This window comes from Schistocerca cancellata, chromosome 3 (genome assembly GCF_023864275.1).
Source record: "Schistocerca cancellata isolate TAMUIC-IGC-003103 chromosome 3, iqSchCanc2.1, whole genome shotgun sequence".
Lineage (NCBI taxonomy): Eukaryota > Metazoa > Arthropoda > Insecta > Orthoptera > Acrididae > Schistocerca > Schistocerca cancellata.
In genome coordinates, this window is record NC_064628.1 from 543,435,342 (window position 1) to 543,461,479 (window position 26,138).

Here is a 26,138-nt window from a genome sequence, read left to right on the forward strand (position 1 = left end):
GAAGCAGGCAAAAAGGAATACAAATGTCTCAAAAATAAAATGGACAGGAAGTGCAAAATGGCTAAGCAGGGATGGCTAGAGGACAAATGTAAGGATGTAGAGGCTTGTCTCACTAGGGGTAAGATAGATACTGCCTACAGGAAAATTAAAGAGACCTTTGGAGAGAAGAGAACCACTTGTATGAATATCAAGAGCTCAGATGGCAACCCAGTTCTAAGCAAAGAAGGGAAAGCAGAAAGGTGGAAAGAGTATGTAGAGGGTCTATACAAGGGCGATGTACTTGAGGACAATATTATGGAAATGGAAGAGGATGTAGATGAAGACAAAATGGGGGATAAGATACTGCGTGAAGAGTTTGACAGAGCACTGAAAGACCGGAGTCAAAACAATGCCCTGGGAGTAGACAACATTCCATTAGAACTACTGATGGCCTCGGGAGAGCCAGTCATGACAAAACTCTACCATCTGGTGAGCACGATGTATGAGACAGGCGAAATACCCTCAGACTTCAAGAAGAATATAATAATTCCAATCCCAAAGAAAGCAGGTGTTGACAGATGTGAAAATTACCGAACTATCAGTTTAATAAGTCACAGCTGCAAAATACTAACGCGAATTCTTTACAGACGAATGGAAAAACTGGTAGAAGCCGACTTCGGGGAAGATCAGTTTGGATTCCGTAGAAATATTGGAACACGTGAGGCAATACTGACCTTACGACTTATCTTAGAAGAAAGATTAAGAAAAGGCAAACATACGTTTCTAGCATTTTTAGACTTAGAGAAAGCTTTTGACAATGTTGACTGGAATACTCTCTTTCAAATTCTGAAGGTGGTAGGGGTAAAATACAGGGAGCGAAAGGCTATTTACAATTTGTACAGAAACCAGATGGCAGTTATAAGAGTCGAGGGGCATGAAAGGGAAGCAGTGGTTGGGAAAGGAGTGAGACAGGGTTGTAGCCTCTCCCCGATGTTATTCAATCTGTATATTGAGCAAGCAGTAAAGGAAACAAAAGAAAAATTCGGAGTAGGTATTAAAATTCATGGAGAAGAAGTAAAAACCTTGAGGTTCGCCGATGACATTGTAATTCTGTCAGAGACAGCAAAGGACTTGGAAGAGCAGTTGAACAGAATGGACAGTGTCTTGAAAGGAGGATATAAGATGAACATCAACAAAAGCAAAATGAGGATAATGGAATGTAGTCAAATTAAGTCAGGTGATGCTGAGGGAATTAGATTAGGAAATGAGACACTTAAAGTAGTAAAGGAGTTTTGCTATTTAGGGAGTAAAATAACCGATGATGGTCGAAGTAGAGAGCATATAAAATGTAGACTGGCAATGGCGAGGAAAGCGTTTCTCAAGAAGAGAAATTTGTTAACTTCGAATATAGATTTAGGTGTCAGGAAGTCGTTTCTGAAAGTATTTGTATGGAGTGTAGCCATGTATGGAAGTGAGACATGGACGATAACTAGTTTGGACAAGAAGAGAATAGAAGCTTTCGAAATGTGGTGCTACAGAAGAATGCTGAAGATAAGGTGGGTAGATCACATAACTAATGAGGAGGTATTGAATAGGATTGGGGAGAAGAGAAGTTTGTGGCACAACTTGACTAGAAGAAGGAATCGGTTGGTAGGACATGTTCTGAGGCATCGAGGGATCACAAATTTAGCATTCGAGGGCAGCGTGGAGGGTAAAAATCGTAGAGGGAGACCAAGAGATCAATACACTAAGCAGATTCAGAAGGATGTAGGTTGCAGTAGGTACTGGGAGATGAAGAAGCTTGCACAGGATAGAGTAGCATGGAGAGTTGCATCAAACCAGTCTCAGGACTGAAGACCACAACAACAACAACAACTTACAGAATGCATCTGCAATCTTGACATGCTTGTACAAACTGTGGACCATATTGCAGAGATGTACTCATTCACATGTGTAGCAGATATTTGCGCACAGTCGGACAATATTTTCACATTACTGCAGGCATAAATTGCTGAACTTATTGTGCAAGACCTACTTTGCAAACACAGTGTTTCAGTTGCCAATCACAGCGCTACCACTCACCAAGGAAATGTTACTAACTGCCTTCCAAAAGTTTGTTGGTACCACAGGCAGTCCGGCACTGATGCGCAGGAAAGCAATCCCTCTGTGTGAGATGGGGTACTTCTCGGAAGTCAGTAGTGACAGTGACACGCTCTCCAAATGACTCATTGGCTGTTTGTCACAGAGCACTACTCAAAACTGCAATTCCTAACAGACATAGGTGCCAACATATCGGTGTACCCATCTTCCCATCTGCCTCACCACAGCAATAATGACTGTTGCCTTTTTGCTGCCAATAGCTCAACATTCCAGACATATAGTCATGTGACACTATCACTAAACTTAGGCCTCCATCACAAGTTTGAGTGACAATTCACAGAGTAGATAGAGAGTAAACGTTGACAATAGTCTTATAACCACTCACACCTGGGAGGAACATGTAGATTTACTGAGGAGGACACTTCAGAAATTCTCTAATGCAGGAGTAACAGCAAACTCAAGGAAATGAAAGTGTATGAGGAATAAAAGGGTGAGGAGGATTTCTTTACTCTTTACTGTGAGGAGCCATAATATACTATAATGGATCCTTCTGTGACCATATTAAGTGTCACAAGCTGCAAGTAGCACAGAATCCAACTCCCATGTGGAGAAAGTACAGTTGTTTTCTTGATTAGTGGTAGAACTGAAGTCCAACCTGTCCCTCTCAGCAGCCACTTGTAGAGTCAGAAAGCTGAATCCTGACTGACAGTGGTGACAACTGTGACAGAACAGACTGCTGTAGTATGGGAAGTGTCTTATGGGTTAGTCGAAAGACTTCCATTCCCCATAACACAGCCTGAGGCACCTTCCTCTTCTTCTGGAAATCGTCCTGTTGGTCTCTCATTAATTGTACTCTCTTAATGGAATGGTTTATGGGGTTCAGGAGCTATTGGCACAAACTCTTCTTACTTTACTTTCAGCAACAATTTGCCCTTGCTACCTGAAAAACGGCAAGATTTTCTACTGTTGGCCTGCATTTGAACCTATGTAGAGCTGCCCGCACAACCCTGACTGCAAAGTGGCATTCAACATTCCACCTAAAGCAAACAGCCTTTTCTGCTGGCCTGAAGACTATGGATGGATGCTCTTACGTTGTTAAAACACAGGAAGTTGGCTGTAAAGCATACAGTCTGTCCCACTGGGCACCCATCACAGTGTCTTTCTTTTGGGCACCACTCTGTCTGGCAGGTCAATTTAGACTGGGAAAGGTCACTTGAGTGCAAGTTATCGACCACTTCCCATTGAGCAGTGTGTGCAAGGGCTTGAGAGCATAGTGAGAGATTGATAGTAGTGTTGAAGTGCATGCTCTGCCCAATTTTCAACAAATTTGCACATGAGGGCATAAGACGGCTCTCAACTGATTTATTCCTGAGGCATGTGGTTGTAGAGGATCAAAGCACAATGTGTTAGTTAAAATCATCACAGAGGATGAAGGGATGGTGGAGCTGAATAATGTTGTCATGGAGAGCCTCTTCAGTCCAGCGCCTCATGTGGGGGTAGGTAGAGTGAACAGATTGTCAACTATGATGCACACGCACAGTTACAGCGACTGCTTGTTGGCTGGATGTCAGGGAGGGAAGCGAGGAATGATAGGTATTGTTCATGAAAATAACCACTCATCCTTTGGCTCTCTCTGCACTAAGGCCATGGATTTTGTGGAGAATGAAGCAACATAACTCAGGGGTGTCAGGTAATTTAAAATGCAGATGCATATTACTTTATCCTAAGCTAATAGACATATTTCCTACACATGTCCTGAGCCCATTCAAGTACCACTGAAGTATGGTAGCCATCTTAAGGGTAAGGTTGTTCTCTCTTTCCTCCATGGCAGCGTGATGTTGCAGCAGTGGGGAGGGGGGAGTGCAGGAGGAGGGTTCTTGATGGACTTGCCAGTAGCCTCAGGCAGACCAGCATACATACCATCCATAGTAAGGTTATTGTCTCATCCATCAGACAGAACCAAGGTCACATGGTCTGATAGCTTCAGACCAGGTTGTTTCGGTCTGTTGGTTTTCATCCCCAGTTTGGACTTTGGGGATGGTGTCAAGGCTGTTTTAACAGGAACATTTTGCTGGATCTCTTCTATTGTCTGTCATGAGGGTCTGCTTCTTACTGAGATTTATTTCAGCAACCACCAGTATTTCAGTGGTGAGAAGGTTCGATTGTGTGGCCAGTGGAGCGGGCTTACAGCTGCATTTACAGGTGCAGTTGATGTGTTCTGCCCAGCTATCGAAGTCTTGTGCCAACATTAGTCTTCTGTACAAGTAGCTTCAATGCCAAGGCAAACAACTTCACAAAAGTGGGTGGCGCTGTGGCCTTAAACGTATTAATTTTTGTCTCAAAATAGAAGAGGCATTGGGTGACTTACCATCCTGTATTTTATTCTCTTACTTGAAGACAAGTCCAAACTGGATGTGTTTGGGAGCAACTGACACACATGTGTGGGCAGTGTATTAAAGACGTGCTTCACGGGCAGTGGAGCTGAATCTTCATTTTACCTGACAGCTGTAAACCACGGTGGTGTGACCAAGGCAGTAAGTAATACATTGGATTAGGTTACATAGGGCCTAGATTGAAGTCAGAAAAAGCCTGGCACAATATACTTGGCAACATTAGTAGACTAAACGTCAGGATAAAAGCCTCTGCCTTCTGAAGCTCACTATCAACTTTTTTCATGGAACTCTATTCTTCAGTGACATGTTCACTTTCCCATTCCTGTTAGAATTCCTTGGATCCATACCCATAATGCCCTGGCACATCACAACTCCTTTACAACAATTTAGCCCAGTGTGAAACTCATGGTTGATAGCATATTCTTCAAGTAGTTTAGTATTTAACAACTTGTGCACTTGGGTAGCCTTCAGTTACTTAATCAGGAGTGTATGACTGCGCAGCCTCTTACTGGATTTAAGTTATCCTGCAAGTCCTCTAGAACTTTATATATGCAGAAAGGTGACAATTTTTCAAATTAATCTTTGACACATTCAACAGTGATAAACATATTATCTATCACAGAATATGGTCTGTTACTATTTCTGCTTGCACTGAAATTCACAGATGTCTCAGGTGGTCTAGCCATGTGAGGCATCTTTAGGATTTGGGCATTAATACTGTCCAACGGACTACCAGAACTGCTGGGAGCAAAAGTAAGTGATTTAAACTTCATGGAAGTTCCACAAGCAGCTAGAGAAGTGAGTGTCCATCCAGACACAGCCCCTCTTGCCTGACTAAGCCTTATACAACTGAAATACATGTTCCCCAGAGATTGCCTGATAATGACTGTCACACCTCAACAACTAAGTGTCTTGTCAGTGTGCAGCACACCTTGAGATTGAGGGCTTTCTTAGAAAGATTTTTACTATCATGATAGTATGAGTGGTTTATCCAAGGTCCCTGTTCTCTGTGACAATTCCAATACTGCTCCACATAGTGTTCGCTGAAACATGCCCACAGCTTATGGTTACAGAGCACTAGCATCGCTCACCAGTTCCTAGTTCAGGAAACCCAGGTTCCGCAAGCCCCCACCCAGCAAATGAATGCTGAGTTTCCTGAGGTGTTCGCCATTTAGAACAACACAAGGGTGGGTGCAGGGGTGGGGAGCGGGGGGGGGGGGGGGGCAATGTTGCTTCCTTGAAAATATAGTGGACAGGGCGAGCATTACCTTCTGCAGAACAACCACCACCACCAGCAGAATCAGCACCATCATTAGCAGAGCTATCACCATCATCAGCAACAGCAGCACCCAGCAGAAGCAATTGACAACCAATCAGAAGAAGAGAGCCAAGGAGAGCAACAACTCACAAAATCTAAATGTCAATCCCTAAACATTGTTACTGCAAAATCTGCAAGATCTAGGCAGCAAACTGTGTGAGCTGGAAGTCATTTTAAATTGTAATCTCAGAGAAGTTGAGCACTGGCTGCAAAACACACCCATTTGTGCAGCTATAGCGCCATATATTGGAGATGCTGAGTCGCAGATAGGCACAACAAAAAGACTCTCACAATTAAAGCATTTGGCCATTAAGGCCTTTGACAACAATAGACACACACACACACACACACACACACACACACACACACACACACACACACAAATGCAAATGCAACTCAACAGACATATATTATGTCTGCTTGTGCCTGTATAAGTGTGGACGGATATGTGTGTGTGTGTGCGCGAGTGTATACCCGTCCTTTTTTCCCCTAAGGTAAGTCTTTCCGCTCCCGGGATTGGAGTGACTCCTTACCCTCTCCCTTAAAACCCAAATCCTTTCGTTTTTCGCTCTCCTTCCCTCTTTCCTGACGAGGCAACCATTGGTTGCGAAAGCTAGAATTTTGTGTGTATGTTTGTGTGTCTATCGACGTGCCAGCGCTTTCGTTTGGTAAGTCAAATCATCTTTGTTTTTAGATATATTTTTTCCCACGTCTCTGATGCATTATGTCAGGATTGGGACATAGTATGACTGGTATATAACTTTTTTACTGATTTGGGGTACATCCTTGCTGCAAACTCCTTAGCTTTCATCTTCCTTTCACCAATTACTTGTGCTACTTTACTCATTATATCATCCATCACTACAGTGAAGAGTAATGGTGAAAGTGCACTTCCCTGCCTCTCTTTCTGAATCAATGAGTACAAACAGGAACTTTACTACACTGGCAAAGAAAAATGCTTATAACACCATAATTATTTATCAACTTACATAATGTAATAACCTTCAAAAATTGATTGTGGATGATAAATCAGAGAATGAAGGTGATACCTTTTTTATTGAGGACTCAAGAAGTAGTAACAAAGGAAAACATCTACGTCTGTACTCTGCTAGTCAAATTGTGATGTGTGGTGGAGGGTACCCGTCACACCCCTCCTTTCCTGTTCCAGCTGTGAATCGTTTGTAGAAAGAATGACTGCCGGTAATTTTCTGTGTGATATACTGGGTGGATACAATTTAAGCACAGCTACTGATGCAGATTCAGTGCATGGCAGCAAAACTTGGTAGATAAGCTAATACATTAATGTGGAACTGATTTACATTGGAAAGAAAATTGGTTATAATTTGGTTTGTCCACCAGGTGAAAATCTGGTACTGTACAGATTCTCCTTGACATCTCTGGTGCTCGTATGGAACAAATTGTGAAAGTGGTGTTAATAATAAAATCAACATTATGCCTTTCTTCCTTGTTTGACCTTTTCTGCCCATGTTCCATTTCTAATCCATTACATACAGAAATATTTCTAATCATCTGCCTTTATTTCATAGTGGCAGATTTGAACACGTGGCCAAAATTGGAACTATTTTTTGCCAGCTTAAATTGGCTGCACTTTAATTATAACAACCCCTTACATAGGAAGAAGCAACATACAAGATGTCTCAAATCTTCTGGGTCCATTTGAAACAGATGACAGTGGATCCACAACCAATTATATTGAAATAGGGAACCAATGGTTGGAAATGCATATTTATTGTATATGGACATACACAGCACACACCACATGACAACAATGTAGCTCATGCACTACTGTCCATTAAAATTGCTACACCATGAATACGACGTGCTACAGACGCAAAATTTAACCGACAGGAAGAAGATGCTGTGATATGTAAATGATTAGCTTTTCAGAGCATTCACACAAGGTTGGCGCCGGTGGCGACACCTACAACATGCTGACATTAGGAAAGTTTCCAACCATTTCTCATACACAAACAGCAGTTGACCGGCGTTGACTGGTGAAATGTTGTTGTGATGCCTCGTGTAAGGAGGACAAATGCGTACCATCACGTTTCCGACTTTGATAAAGGTCGGATTGTAGCCTATCGCGATTGCAGTTTATCTTATTGCGACATTGCTGCTCGCGTTGGTCGAGATCCAATGACTGTTAGCAGAATATGGAATCGGTGGGTTCAGGAGGGTAATACGGAACGCTGTGCCGGATCCCAACGGCCTCGTATCACTAGCAGTCGAGATGACAGGCATCTTATCCACATGGCTGTAACGGATCGTGCAGCCACGTCTCAATCCCTGAGTCAACAGATGGGGACGTTTGCAAGACAACAACCATCTGCACAAACAGTTCGACGACATTTGCAGCAGCATGGACTACCAGCTCGGAGACCATGGCTGCAGTTACCCTTGACGCTGCATCACAGACAGGAGTGCCTGCGATGGTGTACTCGACGAACCTCGGTGCACGAATGGCAAAACGTCATTTTTTCAGATGAATCCAGGTTCTGTTTACAGCATCATGATGGTTGCATCCGTGTTTGGCGACATCGCCGTGAACGCACACTGGAACCGTGTATTTGTCATTGCCATACTGGCATATCACCTGGCGTGATGGTATGGGGTGCCATTGGTTACATGTCTCGGTCACGTCTTGTTCGCATTGACAGTACGGGCCTTTCTGGTTACAGAAAATGTTCAACTGCTGCCCTGGCCAGCACATTCTCCAGATCTCTCACCAACTGAAAACGTCTGGTCAATTGTGGCGGAGCAACTGGCTTGTCACAATATGCCAGTCACTACTCTTTGATGGACTGTGGTATCGTGTTGAAGCTGCATGGGCAGCTGTACCTGTACACGCCATCCAAGCTCTGTTTGACTCTATGCCCAGGCGTATCAAGGCCTTTATTACAGCCAGAGATGGTTGTTCTGGGTACCGATTTCTCAGGATCTATGCACCCAAATTGTGTGAAAATGTAATCACATGTCAGTTCTAGTATAATATATTTGTCCAATGAATACCCGTTTATCATCCATAATCATTTTCGGAACCAAATGGAACACAATTTCAAAAATTTAAGTGATTTGTGACAATCTCATGCAAAACAATTTTTGAAATTTGTGGAAACTCTCACAAAGCACTCTCATTATGAACCATCAGTTATCATGAATTTTCTTACTCACTTCCTCAACTGAACCATCAGCGATAACTGAAGGCCACCCACTCCATGCTCCGTTATGAGCACTGATTCATCCACTATTGAACTGTCTCACCCACTTTCTTACCATTTCATCAGACATTACATTTTCATCATAAATCTCTACAAGTCTATGATGAATTTCTGTGGATTTAACATTCTTTGCTTCCAAACTTATATTACAGAATGCACTTCGCAATCAGTTGCCTCAGACGTTATCTTAAACATTTTGAAAGATCACTAATAAATGTAAACACAACACAATCTGGCTGTACTGGCGCCAGTGGGAAGAAAATGAACCAGAGAGAAGAGTGCAAATCACCTGAACTGTGATACTAGTGATGGTACTTACTTTCCAGGCAAACATCGTATACACTGATCGGCCAAAGCATTACGACCACTGCCCACTGCGATGTTGGATGCCGCCTGGTGGCACTGTGGGCACGCGATGCGGTAACAAAAATATGTAAGTGAAGCAGACACAGATGGGGGATCACCCTAGTGAAGATATGGGCTGCAAATGGGTAAATCCATTGAGATAAGCAACTCTGACAAATTGCAGATTATTATTATGCAGAGCCTGTGAACAAGTGTCTTAAAAATGGTGAAGCTGGTTGATGTGTTCAAGTGCTACTGTCGTGAGCATCTATGGAAAGAGGCAGAAGGACGGTGAGACTATGAATAGCAGCTAAATGGTTGTACATCCATGACGTTTCACAGAACGTGGGGTTCGGAGACTTGTCTGCTCTGTAAAGTAGGCATCTGTGGCATCTCTGCCAAAAGAGCACAATGCTAGTGCACACACAAGTGTTTTGGAGCACACCATTTGTCAAACATTGTTGAACATGGAGCTCCGCAGCAGACCTACTTGTTCACACGTTGACCCAACGATACTGTCAATTGTGACTGCAGTGGACACGGTGCCAATGGGTTTCGACCGTCAATCAATGAAAACGTGTTGGTTCTTTGGGTGAATCACATTTTACTACACTAGGTCTATGATCATCTCCGCAAAATGCCGTCATCGAGGTGAATGTTCGCTCAAAATATGCAGTTTGCCATGGACACAGGTTGGTGGGAGCAATATTAGGCTATGGGAGACATTCTCCTGTGCTTGCAAGGGCCCGGTGGTAGTAATCGAAGGCACAATGGCAGCTGTGAAACTGCCTGCATCCCTTCACGCTTAACGTTTTCTCCAACAGTGATGTATACTCTCAGCAGTATAACTGTCCATGTCCCAGAGCCAGACCCACGCTACAGTGGTTTGAGGAGCATTATAATAAACTCACATTGATGCTTCAGTTACCAAATTTGCCTGATGTAAACCCTATGGAACATATCTGTGTTGTGCATATGCAAATCAAAATCCTGTTATTTATGTGAATTACTTGACCTGTGAGTAGATATCTGTCGCCGTATATACCTCCACAAACCTACCAACAAACTGTTGGATCCCTGATATGCATAATCAGTGATGTATTTTGTTTCAAAGACGGACAAACAAGCTATTAAGCAGGTGATCATAATGTTTTGGTTCATCTGTGTATGCTTTTTTCTCAAAATGCACAACAGCTTACTCCAGTGCTCGTGTTTAGATTTCTACCAGAAGTGAAAGTTTCATCTGAGCAATGTTCATAATATGAGCCCCACAACAATTTTAATTTTAAGCAGTAAGAACAACACTAGTTCTTAATGGAGAGAAAAAAAGTTCACATTTATGGAGTCAGATGAAACACACACAATGGTTTTTACTGCCGTTGAGCTGATCATCACATTCTCCTGTGTGGCAATGTTTCATTCCATCAAGTCTGCAAAAGGTTTAATAAATATCAAAGAGCCCTTAAATTATTTTATGAGAAAGAAGAAAAATATTAACGAGAAACATTGGCTTTTATTGTCACAACAATAAAAATTCACTGAGTCTCCAAAGAAGGCAAATACACATATAAAAAGCTATCTTATTATATAAAAAAGACATTGCAAAGGCTAGAAAAGCTCATGCCAGTTGCAGTAGTAAAGCTGTAACTGTGAGATAAAAAGTTGTATACCAAAAGAAAATAATTTCAGAATTTCTGCAACTGGAAATAATGCATACAAAATTTGCAATATCCAATAGACAGGTTTAAAAAGTATCATCTCCCATTTTTTTATCTTTTTGTATCATATGCAGTGGTTTATATGTCAAATATATTCTATACAGAGCTAGAATCATTTTGCCGGAGCAGTATGTTTGTTAAAGTAGTTACTAAAAGTCTTACTTTCTTGCACTAACATCTAACAGCTTCAATTTAACTGAGTAACTTGAAAATGTGAGAAACATGAACATCTTGTTAACTTTCCACTAAAGCATTAGTTGTGTTCATTACACATTGACAGTTGCACGATTTAACTCTACAATGACATTTGATAATGAATATATTAATAATTATGGCAATTTCCATAGCATTTAACAATACAGAAATGAATAACAAATTCCTGACTTAATCACAAGCACTACTGTAAACAAAGGAACACGTAGTAGCATTAAATACTGTAGGGAGCATGCTGTAAATAGCGTTTAATACTTATCAGACAGTAATTCCTTAGGCTGTAAACCAAACAGTCCATTTTAGTTGATGATGGAATTGCAATATAGATACAGACAGTGACACTCAATTTGAGAAACTTCTACAGTACTTTAAAATGTTGATTTTATGAATGCACCTTTATAAATATTACCAAAAGTAACGTTCAATGAGGGGCCACTTTTCCTCAGCTATAAATATTTCTAGAGGCTCAGAAAAGAACAACTAATGTTGACTACTTCCACTCCATCTTAACTTCAACATTCTAAATGTGTTTGGGTGAAAGTGAAAATGAAAAGGATAGGATATAATGGACTATTTCACTCAAATGAAACAATCATCACATGTAACAAGAGAGTGAAATGGAGCAACAAATGAATGGAAAGAAAGCATTTTTAACATTATGTTTGTTTCTGCCTGATCCATAAGAGAAAGAAACTTATGATTCTTCTAGAATAAATGTTCCGAAATAGTACCTCTTATTATTTGTATAAATAACATCAACCTTTTTATTCTAGCAAATAATATATTGTCAAGTATGAATAGGTCACAGAATAATTGTTTTCATTCTGTACTGTTAAAGTACTTAACATGTGGAATACATGCAACTGCAATCCAAGCACAAAACCAAAAGAATATACTATATGGTGTAATTTCACACTACTAATTGATGTAATATATACTATTTTTTTTAAAGAAAATTATACTGCCACTATGATACAACAGGCATTTAAGCATTAGAAAACATAACAATGCATACATTTATTTAAAGCTCTTTACACGAATGGCAATACTATTATCTCAAAGTCATCATGGAATATGATTTCAGTACACTTGCAAAACCTACTTCTGACTTCACATACAAGGTTTTGTTGACAAACGTTTGCTGAGAAATTTATGACTTAAAAGCTGACAATATAAAAAAGAATGCCCTATTAATGGGAATTATGAAGCATCATCTAGATCACGTAGTTAAAAGTTTTCAGAACCATATATTTCAAGACAACTTTATCAATGGATACTTGTAAGTAGTATCTCTGGAGCTACAAGACACTTCACAATTTCATTCATTATTGCTTTCTGTTACAGATAATAAAATTCACCTACTTTGATAAGCCATACAGTAGTGCAGTTTTTTAAATCTAGACAATTTCCACTTAACTGGAAACCCACTTAACTCTGAAATAAGGTCATCAGCATATGATAAGCATATAAAACTCAAAAATAATTATCTAAATGCTGGGTTGAATAGTATACGTGGAAAAACTTCTATAATTTGTGATCAACATTCTGTATTATCTACATACATAGTTCAAGTACAGAAATGTTCCCACTCTGTCTGGCAGCTAATTACAATGGCCTTTCTACTTTACAAATTCACAAAAGAAATTATTTTATAACTAAGAATTGTAAATTTGCTACATATAATGACTAAACCATTATTTAGTGATCTCTAAACACTAAGTATTTCTGAACATATGTGACTAGCTAATACAGTCATAAAAAAATAAACATTAAATTATTTATTGGTATAACAACATAATACTGGTGCTAATTGATTGAAGACACATCCTTGTTGCCCAACAAAAAGAATTTGCAAAAACAGATAAAGCTGAATACTTTAATTCACCACAATCATTTTTCAAGAGAAGAGATGTTTGATGCAGCAACTGTAACCAAACATAACTCTTAAGGCACAGTGCTTTATAATACTGTACTGAAATATAGCCTGACAACTTTGATCAGCTGAAATACGGCGGGTTTATCTTTTATCAATGCAACATTAGGAACTCAAATGAGATATAATCCAGTACTATTCATACTGTACAAGGCACATTAACATGATGATGCAACAGGGATGAATACTTTATATATACCTTTGAAAATCATACCTCATATGACATGGTAACTCAAATCCCATAAATTCAGCACTCACTCATTATATAACTTCAGCTCTCATATGTAACACATATTACTCTCAACAAGCAAAAGAAATATTTTACATTATTCTTACAATTTACAGTATTACAGAAACCATCTGAGATTGCAGAAGTTTGTGTCATCATTTAAAAATAGATACGCACAACACAAGTACGTAGAAAATCTCCTTACATATTATTTTAGGAAATGTTCTTTAAGAACTACCATTTATCAGTGTCTGTAAAGATTATCCAACACCAAACATGTTTTTATCATAATTATTGATGTTAAATGATAAAATATAGTTTGACTGTAGCACCTGCTTTGCTCTTTATATGGTCAGGCTATCATTAACATCAAATGTCCCTTAAAATTCAAAACCTTAGAGAACAGATCTTACATATACAAATAATGGAATGATATTAAATTATGGCAGAATATGATATTGTGTATCTGTAGAATTGTGGTGTACCAAACATTAGATTCTTAGCTTTCCAGGCATCTAAAAACTTCATTTCATATAGATGCAAACAGGGAACAAAATAATTACTGCTGATATCTTTCATTGAAAACTGACAAACAATGATTGAGATGACGAGTATCGCACTATGTGCATAAACAGCACAGTGGAAAATTATTTACATCTGGTTAACATTTCAATGGAAAATCCTGGATTGCAAATATCACAAGAAAAGGCAACTATTCATTATGTAATGGAAGTTATGATGAGCAAACAGGAAACTGCTTCCATTGCCCCCCCCCCCCCCACACACACACACACAAGGGGGGGGGGGGTGGGGGATGTACAGCAGTCATCACTTTCTGATTATCTATGTGTTGGCAATTGCTTCCTTTGTACCGTGAGCTGTCTGCTTATGCCACTCATTTCACTGAGTATTGCAACTCATAATGCAATATGAAGTATTAAGACATGGAGTAACTACGGATGTAATAACATCCCACTTTGAAATGTAAAACACATGGCACTAAAAGGTAAGTTCTTAATCTGACTGCACTGAAGCAATGAGGCAAAAATTCACACTTGATTTTCTCTTAAGATAATTACAAAATAATACTTTTCAATGATAAAAGCAGACACACAAAGGAAAAAATACTTTCAGCACTTATTTGTAGTCAAGAAAATATCCCACTGATTTTACAAGGAAGTGCGGAATACTGGCATCAATAAAGATAAGTAGCTCAAAATTTAATTTGCTTCTGATACAAATAAATAATTTTAAACACAAAGCTTGCTCCCCTTTATATCAAAATAGTCAAGACATGTGAGAACGTAGCAGTAAAGCAGATGCTACTACAATTGCTTGTGGTGCCTTGCCCTAGAAAGTTTTCTTGTTTATAAATTTACTTACACTGACAGTTTAAAACATGTCAGAGAATGTTACTGCATAATGTTTCAGTTCCTTTTACTTCCTTTTAATAACTTTTTCACTTTAAAAACACACACATTTTTGTTTTTTGTAACATCAGACAAAATGTATGCATACAATTTACACAAATTAGCTCTCAAAATTTGTGTTATAAACAAAAAATGATATAAGAAAACCCCAAAACATTGCAATGGAACAAATATTTTAAATTGGTTAAAATAAATGTCAAAGGTCCAGCCTGAATGAGTGTTAAGGTGTCTTAAAAACATTTTCATCTTACCACTTCTACTATTCCTCTCCCTCTTTCTGGTAATTATTAGTTAAGACTTTCTTCTCTTGCTGCAAATATCAACATCATTCTGTTTTAAATTAATTTAATTGACACTGTCTGTGATTTACAGAGTTCATTGTTTATGTTAAGAAGGGGAACTGTTAGGAAAACAGTACACAACATTTTCTAGTGATGTGTGTGTGTGTGTGTATTAATGACATACTACCACAGATAAAGTACTCATACTTTATGCAGAAAAGAAATCAAATTTTTGTAACACTGATCTTCTCTATTTGATTATATTTCTGATGACGGGGATGTATGTTTCTCCTCTGCCTATGACATTATTCAAGTACTTTTCATTCAATATAACAGCCCTCTCTCTATCAGAAACACAAATGGGCATTTCCACCAACTGGCAGGTGTGCATCAATTGTATATGAAGCATGTGTGAAATACAAAATCCTTTGAAAACTCAAATGACACAATCAGGTTTTTGTGTCAGGGCAATAATAATACTACTGAAGAAAAAAGAAGGAGAAAAAAAACTAAGTTTACCATAAACTAAGTTCTGCCATCAGCAACTAAATAAAAAAAAATTAATCTGTAAAGGATTATTGGTTATGCAAATATGAGGTTCTGATACTGCAATTATGTGCATGCTCATGTAACACAGGAGGCTGTTAGCTGCAGCAGCAGATGAACAGCATGGAATAAACAAAGAATAATTCCCAAATAAAATTTTGTTTAAGAAACAAAATTAATGTGGGTTCTCATAACTTCATAATACTTCCGTGTGGTACAATTTGGCATAGCATCACTGTATAAAGACTGACTTAGAGACGCAAGAAATAGCATTAATATCTAAGTCCCATCACATGTTGTAGTAACAGAAAACTTACTTTCCTTACTTTCTGATTATCAGTATGTTGTATAGCACAGAAATGAATACTGTTGGGGTTTGACTTAGAACGTCAAACGCAGGAATCACTAACTATATGTATAGGAAGAATCAATCAGCCTCCTCTTAACAGTAATTGTGGCCCAGTACTGATAACTTGTTCTCTTGTGCATGATTATGATATTAGAATGCTGCATATAAAATCTCATTCATTCATTCCAGTTGTGGCAGTTTCTCCAAGTTAATTGTTTACGAAGACCATGTTAAAATAACAAAATGATCAGCCATTACAAAAGCACCAAAAATATAAGCTGAGGTCATAATGATATGGTGACCTATGCACAAGCATCAGGATTGTATTTGGATTTCTGGAGGATGTACAAGAAAGTAGTTTAATTCAGTGACAGTACTTCAAAGTAGATGAGTGTACAAGTTAACAAAGACAATCAAGAACACTTTCTTCTTCTTCCATTACATTGTGCAGCGAATAGACTCCATAATTATACTTCACCATGAAAGATTTAATTTGTGAAAAATATTTGGCATTTAAATGATACATGGTACCAAATTCATTGCAAGTTAACATTTACGTCATCACCTCTCAACCACTGACTGCACTTACTTCGCCACATCTCCCTTTTAAAAGGAAAACTTCCATATGATCTTTACCTTTAACATAAACTGAACCTCTCGGTTCAAATACATATCGTTCTGACAATATGGGCAAACAAGCTCCACCAACTTGAATTCTACCACGAATACCTGTTGAATCCATTCGACTAGCAATGTTAACAGCATCTCCCCAAATATCATAATACAGTTTCTTTGTTCCTATGACACCAGCTGTTACATCACCAAAATTATAACCCACTCGCAAAACTAAATTGAATTCTAATAAATTACGGTTGAAATCATCAATTACTTTTTGCATAGCTATAGCGAACTCCATTAATTCAAACAAATGTTGATTTGGATGCTGACTTTGTCTACGTACACCTGGATTCAGACCTGATGCTGCCATAAAAGTGCTTCCTATAGTTTTGATTTTTTCTACATTTCGAAATTCTGGTTTTGTTAATAATTCATCAAAGTCTCCAATCAGTTCATTAAGAACTCTCAAATATTCTTTTCCTCCAAGATAAGATTCATCATACATTTCATTGAAGTTTACAATAGAAGCAAATATTATACCAACATCATGATGGTTTTCAGAATACTTGGCAGTGTTCTTTAACTGATCTGCCACATGCTTCGGAATAATATTGTGCAAGAGTAAATCTGCCTGATTTTTCATGTTCTGAACCCTTGCCTTATCTCTTGCAGCTACTACATTTCCATGAAAACTCAATCTGTAACTTATCTCAAATTCACGATTCAAAAACCAAACTAATATGAGTAACATTAAAACATCTAGAAAAATTTCTCCATGATACAAATTATTTATGTGATATACATGCTCATATAGAAATGCTTCAGGTTTTCTGGAAATGTTTTCTTCTTTTGTACTCAACTCAGAAGCAGCAATTCCATTATGCATGGAGTTCCTAACAGCTAATTTTATTTGGCCATTCCAATTATAAATACTTTCATTACTGGCATTTACACTTCTAAGCCACGATGAAAAATTGCTTGGTATGTTAATAAAAAATGGGCAAGTGTGACTAGCTATTAATGCAATGTAGCAAACTCCGGCAAGTGTGGCCAAGCAACTTTTCATCCAGCAATTTAGTTGGGTAAAGTTACAAAAGTGAACCAGACTGACAAATAACAAGTAACTATAATAAAAGTCTGCATTTGAAGCTTCTTCAAAATTTAAACATACAAAATTTACTAGAACAGATATGACAGGCAAGCTCACAAGGACAGCCCCTATAAAATGCCATGGGTACCAGCTTGAGAAAATTTTCAAGAGTCTTTTGGAGATCCTTTTTCCAATTAAACTCACATGTCTTGCTGCAACCAGTTGACTGATACAAAGAAACACTGCTATGAGTTGCACTGTTGTTGCTCCCACACAAACAGAAATCCAAGCAACTGTGGGCCTGTATAACAGGAAAAGAGAAACTGTGACTGCAAGATAAACTAATGCAGATATGAGAATGTCAAAGTATGTATTATATCTTGAAGTAGCTAAAGTTGGAGGAGAATCAGCAGTCTTGTCAGTCACACGATGAGCATTAGCTCTATATTCTTTTTCCATTTCCTTCTGCCGAAAAAACAATGTGAAACCACATAGAGGCGGCTTTACAAAATAGCTTCGCTGTGATGTAGCGCTGTCCTGCACACATTTTATCAACTGTAGATCTGACTGCTTTCGAAGATTTTGGAAACACATTCCCAAGTTATCTGCTAATGGTGGTGGCAACTGAACTGGTCTCCGATCTGGATCTAGAAAAGAAGAGAGACATAACAGTACCTTGTTTAAAAGCAGACTAATCAAAAACTACAATGACAATTTTCTGGGTCTCAAATATTCAGCACAAATAACTTGATTTTTAATGAATCTGGTATACTGTGAATCATTCTCAACTTTTTATTGTGTCACTATAGTGCTGCAAATTGTGCTGAACATCTGAAAAAATGTCTTTCTAGAGGGATGTACTATTATTTTTTACATACATAATACAAATTTGAGTTCTTATCTCAAAAAAAGTGATCAAACTCTTTCAGAGTGAAATCAAAACCTGATAAAAAGCTAGCACCATCATCAATTGTTAACTAATTCTACCATTGCACAAATGTCAATTAAGAGATTTGAGGAAGGCACAATAAAATTTTCATGGAAGAAAAGAAATGTAAAAGTGTAACTTAGCAATTGTTACGTGATTATTTTCCTATCACACAAAATTCAGTTGCTTTATAGCTATCAGAAAGGAATGGTATTTTCAACATTATACTAACAATGATCACAAATTACTGGACACCAACAACATTTTTAGCAGGAAATGCATGTAGTTGAATAATAATCCAACAGAGCTTTTTTTTTTTTATATTTTATTTGCTGACACCGGATTGGTGCAACAGCTCATTCTCAAGTGGTACCTGTATTCAATTAAACGATTATTACTGCATATAGCACTACATACGCATGTAAATGTATAAGTTTTGTTTGTTTTACAATATTTATTGATGTCACGTATTCTTAGCCCTTTAGCTGTTGTGGGATTTATACAAGACCTGCTATGCCATTCCCCAGTTACTGTGGAAGTGTATACATGTGCTGCTTGGATTTTTCTACAGATTTATGGGTGTCAGAGCACCCTGAGCCACCGATCTCTCACTGCTGCGGATGAGGTAGTTTCACAAAGGGACATGTATGAGCGCATCACTCTTGATGTCCTTCAGATATAAAACCCAATAACATGTGAACGAAATGAGATATCTTCTGCTCACAATTTTAAATAATATTTCAATATGTTACCTACATTTCATTCACTGCAATGTATGAGCTAAAAATCAACCACAAGCAAAGTTACACAATGCATTTTTACCTCTTTAATATTTCATGCAATGTTTTACTTAATTTGATGCAGCACAGTAAGTATGATGGATAATGAAAATAAATTCAGATCCTTATCCAGTGAAGATATCAGATTGTAAGATGTGTAAAAATCAGAGTTTTTCACCCAATTGTTTTGAAAAATCAGACGGTAAGTATTTCATAACAGCCAGAACGCCATCTCTCAGCACAGGAACCAGCATTTAACTAGCAGTACAGCCATAAGAAAAGCAGCCTAAGCATGGAATGCAAAGAGCTCACCTGCAGCAGTGAAAGGGTTAAACATTATTTTTCAGATATAATCTTCTTTTACCAATGTCTATCATTCTAGGATGTTGAAGGGTCAGCAACTTGTGATACTATTTCAATACGACAATCCACCAAACAGCCAAAGTTGTAAAATTTGATGGATGATCTGAAAATGGGTTATGAATAAAAACCCAAAACTAGGCATCATCTAATAATAAAAAGAGCTATTTTACAACTTTGGCTGTTTGTCATACTGAAATAATAATCTTTTGTTTAAAAAAATAATTTAATTGGATAGATAAAAAACCTACTCACCAAGTGGCAGCAGAACACGACATAAAAGACGATTGTAATTGGCAAGCTTTCAGAGCCAGTGCCAGTGGCTCCTTCTTCAGGCAGAAGGGTGGAGGCAGAAGGAAAAGGACTGGAGAGGTCTAGGAAAAGTGGAAGATTTCGGGGAAAGTCACCCAGAACCACAGGTCAGGGGAGACTTACCGCAAGGGATGAGAAGGAAAGATTCTTTCCTTCTAATCCCATGTGGTAAGTCTCCCCTGACCAGCAGTTGTGGGTGACTTTCCTGAAATCTACCCCTTTCCCTAGATCTCTCCACTCCTTTTCCTTCACCCCTCTTCCTTCCCCTTCAACCCTTCTGCCTGAAGAAGGAGCCACTCACTCTGAAAGCTTGCCAATTACAACTGTCTTTTATGTGTGCCTTATTTTGTTTTGTATTATTTGCACATGTCTGTTTACAGTGTCAATTCATGTGTCAGAGATATTTATGTTTTTAAATTTATATCTGTGACAAAAATCAATTTCTATCGTATGCAAAATTTAGGACTGCCTCCTAGGTTTTGAATTATCTACAACAGTTAAAAATTTTGTCAGAGTTCTCAATATATTGTCAAATTTCTCAGCTAACCACTTGCAAATAAAGGTTTATTATCTCTTGACCATGGGTTCGATATTTGTAAAAATATCTTTTTCAGAAGCATTGGTCCTAAAAATGTGTACACCAGTTACAAAATAATTTTTACAGACATAATAAAATGTTAATAGAAAAATATTTGTGAAGTAAATGTACTCACTTATTACATCACATGATGCCACAAGATTACATGAAGATGAGCGGCTCTTGTCATAAACGAAGTTAATGAAACAAGAGTTATTGCAAGCCATGGCTTTAGACAGCACCAGGTCACATGTATTGTACTCCAGAAAGACTACTCATTAGTAAATGTCCTCAGGTAGAGGCTTTCGTCAACATGTAAATGTAATAGGCATCACAAGATAAAATAAATGTGTAAGCTACATGTACCTTATGTCAGAAACTAAGGCCAACTGCTACAAATATACAGCCCCAAAAGACCACAAAAAATTGGACTACAGAGGATGCTTAACACATGTGCGTAAGAACTGCACCTTAGTTGTGTTGACAACAGCCTTTTATAATAAAGTACAAATGAAATTTCCTCTACAAGGCTGTTGAAAATATAATAAATTTACAGGTGTACATAAAGTATAAAATTATGAATACATTTGCTGACAGAGTAATATTATACACAAATTCAGTGTGCACAAGGTAGAGTTCTGTTTGCAAAAGACCACTGTTACAAATGCAATGGGGAAAGAAGAGAATACATAAGTTAAAATAACGTCAATAATAGGAAAAAAATTCTGCTTAAGCGATAAGAAAAATGGGAAAGCAGTGGGCGCTATATACATGCGTGAAAGCACTGTGTCTTGGTAGTGTTAAGTAACATAATTTTAAATTAAAGTGATTTGACAATTTCTTATAGAAGACCATTGAAAAATGCAACAATTTTAGAAGTATACACTAAATATAAAATCCATAAAACATTTATGTAGCACAGTGATACTGCATGGTGCTTTAGTGTGCAGCATTTAATGTATATCTCTAAAATTGTTGCATTTGTTAGTGGCCTTCTATAAGAAATTGTCATAATGCTTTAATGTAAAATTATGCTACTTTTTTAACACCAGCAAGACACAGTGCTTATGTGCATGTACATAGTGCCAACTGCTTTCCCATTTTTCTTATTGCATAAGCTTCCATAGTGTTAAGCAGAAGTTTTTTCCTATTGGTGAGGTTGTTTTACCTTATATTTACTCTTCTTTCCCCCTGCATTTGTAACAGTGATCTTTTGTAAACAGAAATCTACCTTCTGCATGTTGAATTTATGTATAATTTTACTGTGTCAACAAACACATTAATAATTTTATACATAATGTACACCTGTAAATTTATTATGTTTTTAACGGCCTTGTACAGGAAATTTCATTCGTACTTTAATATAAAATGTTGTTGTTCATCACAACCAAGGTGCAGTTCTTATGCGCATGCATTTAGTGCCCTCCCTAGCCCAATTTTTCCTGGTTGCTTGAGGCTGTAAATTTGTAGCAGTTGGCTTTAGTCTCTGGAATAAGGTACATGAAGCTTACGCAAATATTTTATCTTGTGACACCTATTACATTTACATCTAAAAACAAAGATGATGTAACTTACCAAACGAAAGCATTGGTACGTTGATAGACACACAAACACACACACAAAATTCTAGCTTTCGCAACCCTCGGTTGCTTCATCAGGAAAGAGGGATGGAGAGGGAAAGACGAAAGGATGTGGGTTTTAAGGGAGAGGGTAAGGAGTCATTCCAATCCCGGGAGCGGAAAGACTTACCTTAGGGGGAAAAAAGGACAGGTATACACTCGCACGCGCGCGCGCTCACACACACACACACACACACACATATCCATCCGCACATATACACACGCAAGCAGATCATATAATGTAAGTAAAAATCATAATAGAACCAAACACCATATACACACACAAACACACTCTTGCGTGCGCGTGCGCGCGCACACACACACACACACACACACACACACACACACACACACAACACACAGATACAATGCTGATAACAGTTTGATTGTATTTAGGTACTGCTTGAGAATGAGAATGACCCATTGCTTGAAACTAGTATCAGCAAATTAAATACCTGAAAAAAAAAGCAGCTTTAGTGGATTATTATTGAACAGTAGGCCTTTCATAGAGTTTGTTGAGGCTGCAGAACAGTGTATAAAGAAATGTTCACAATATTTTTAATGTCTTATTAATTGTCATGTAATTAACGTGGTAAAAAATCAAGTTACGAGTTCTGAAATGTATGTTAGAGAATGAACTAAATTACTGTCTGAGATTTATTGAACCATCTGACCAAAAGACAAAAATCTTCTGAGTAATTCATTCTTCATCACATTAAAACCTACAAAAATGCATTACACTTGTCTGTGCTCACTTATGATAGTCAATAGTTTTACATTAAATCTGTCCTCTCGGCAGAACATACAATCTACCCTGTTAAAAAGTAAGTAATTAAACAGATATACAACAATTATGACAAATTTGTGCATCATGCTGGCAGATGAAAAGGCCTTCTGTATGAATGAGAGCAAGATTACTTAAGTCTCATAGCTGGAGTGGCCTGAAGGAAATATGCATGCATGGTTTGTTATTTTTAAAAACCATAGCTGCTTGTTCCTGAGCGGAAACACTCTTCCAACCATAAATTCATGGATTTCTAAATTCAACTACAAGCTTGTGCCTTAAAAGGAGATGGCTGCTATATCAGTTTGTTTGTTTGATTATAACATGTCCAACAGAGTGAGGAATGTTACTATCTTCCTCTACTTTTGTAATATTTGGCTTTTTAATTCTTGTCTTCCGTGGGTGGAAGTACAGGGTGTCCGGGCTAGAGCTATACATAAACAAATGCTTATAATGAAAGAATTCGACAGTTTATGTTGTTGAGTAAATATGCAATCGATAGACACTCTGCAAGATGTGATCCTCACCATTTCAAGAAAAGCACAGAGTCATATGGTGCATACGCACAAACAATTACTGTGTAGCTGGCAGACATCCTCCTGATGGTCAAAAAGGATTAAAATCTGTAACACATGTTCACAGGCATGCAAGAAGAGAATGGAACTTGGGTCTTCCCCCATGTAAATCCATTTATCAGTGGGACAGAAACCATCAAGAAATGGAAAGTTTGATTTCAAATGCTGGAAAACATGCTAAAATGCATGTGAGTGAAGAGATTGTGGAACATGTGTGCTAAGCATTTGCTAGAAGCCCAGGTAAATCCATTAGACAAGCTGGTAGGGAACAAGACCTCTCCCATTTTATGGTGCATGACACTGTGCACAAACCTCTCTCCAGATGTGTACTTACAGACTCCAACTTTTGCATCACATTAAGCCTGAGGATCACTGCAGATGATGTGATTTTGGTGTTGACATGGTGCATCACATAAATTAAAACAATGACTATCTCAATGCAGTGTTGTTCAGTGAGGAATCTACCATCCATATCTGTGGCAAAATTAACCAGCATAACTGTCAAATATGGGGAAGTGGGACTCCAGGAGAAGTGATTGAATACAAAAGGAGCACACCGAAAGTTAATGTGTGACTCATCCATTTTTTTATGGAGTGACAGGACACATCTATCTCGACATGTTGGTGAACTATGTAGTTACACAGATTCCTCCCAACATCATATTCCAGTCAGATGATACCCCACCCCACAATATTGGGGATGTTAGTGTATTTCTAAATGAGGCATTTCCTGAGAAATGGATTGGAGGGGGGGGGGGGGTCCCCATACCTGCCCCCCCCCCCCCCCCCCCCCTCACCCCTTAGGCTCATAAGCTGACTCTGATAGATTTCAGTTCACTGAGACATTGTTTACAAATCAAAGGTTCGAGCTCTGGTAGATTTGAGACAATGGATCTATGCTACAGTAGAGAACATGACATCTGACATGCTTATGAACATGTGGTGAGAAGTGGAGTATTGTTTCGACATCTGTAAGCTACAAATGATACTCGCATTGAATTGTACCAACATGCAAAAAAATGTCTGATTTTCTGTGCAAAATGTTGGACAAGTAAAGTTATAACCTTAACAGGTAAGAAATACAGACAAATGTTTTTGTATACCTCTATCCCAGACACACTGTATGTGTTGAATCAATTCTGAGAGCACTTAAGAGAATAAGATATGAGAATGTTCTTCCCAGAATAATACTTTAAGTGCTAGTCTACTAACTTCAGGATTACATACAACTCTTCACATTACATATTGGCTTTATTAGGAAATTTAATCATATCAACAAGATCAGGGAAACTAATTGCATTCCCAGTTCAAAATATTGTAAAATGAGGATCTAAAATTAAATGTGGAACTGCCTATCAAATTGAAATTAATAATGGATTCATCAGGAGTTCAACCTTGGTTTCACACAGGTGAAAGTGTACAAGGGAAAATGGAGGGGGGGGGGGGGGATGATAAGTTGCTTGTGTGGAAAATGTTCCTGAAATAGCCCTGTCTAGACTATATCTAAAATGAGGACTCTTGACCCTATATTTGCCAGTACATAAAATGCAGATTCTTAAAGTGTGGCAATCTGTAACTGGGATGACGCAATCATTACAAACTGCTGAGTCTACTTACTGTAGCTCCAGCAGTTGGAACAGCCTTGGTGAAAGCTTAGTGGGTGAAGTAGTCAGTGCCAACTTATCCACTCTCATTTGACAACTTTGGGAACCTTCACAGGAGGTCGATCCAGATGTGGTAGAAGGGTGCTGCTACAGACGAGATTGGTACCAGATGGCAAGGAGGTAATTGCGACAAATGCTTATGTCACTGGCATTCCTAATAGTGGCTCACATAGTGTCTAACATATTGGTACAGAGCAAACCAGTGATACCTGCATCTGATTCTGTCTACAGTCTTCACGATGTGGCATAGCCCGAATCATTCTTTATCTACAACTGTGTCATTTCCAAGATACAAAGGAATTAAAGACATTAGCTGCTAACAGGCATTGATTTATACCAATGGGGAAAGTTCAGGAAAGAAAGAACAGATGTCATATATATTTGTCATTTCACCATGATTTTATGCTCTGTTCATCAATCAATTGTTCAACCACAACATGAACTTGCTGCCAGTTGTCACTATACACTTTCTTCAGTTTGGCCTGGACTTTTGTCCCAGCTATTGAGGCTTTCTTCAATGTTCTTGAATCACTGCTCTCAGTTCCACCTAAGCAACAGTACACATTTGCTGAACACATAACATCATCCCCTTGTTGTATTTAATGACTCAGTCGAATCCTTTCAGCCAGTTTGTCAGGCTGTAACGAACATCTCTGGAAAACACTGAAGAATGCCTTATGTGCAGCTGACTAATTGCTGTTTTGGGATACATACATCTCCTGAATGTAAGTATCTTAGGAACAATGTACCACTTGTATT

At 38.2% G+C, this 26,138-nt stretch overlaps 1 protein-coding gene across 1 annotated transcript in view; it reads right to left on the reverse strand.

Moving 5' to 3' along the window:
• Window positions 1-14,260: 14,260 nt before the first annotated feature.
• The window catches only part of LOC126175376 (adenylate cyclase type 9), a 169,942-nt gene continuing 158,064 nt past the window's right edge, over window positions 14,261-26,138 (reverse strand). The window contains exon 9 of the mRNA XM_049922148.1: window positions 14,261-18,428. Within this exon, the coding sequence (XP_049778105.1) occupies window positions 16,642-18,428 (1,787 nt within the window). The 3' untranslated portion in view covers window positions 14,261-16,641. The remainder of the gene's footprint in view (window positions 18,429-26,138) is intronic.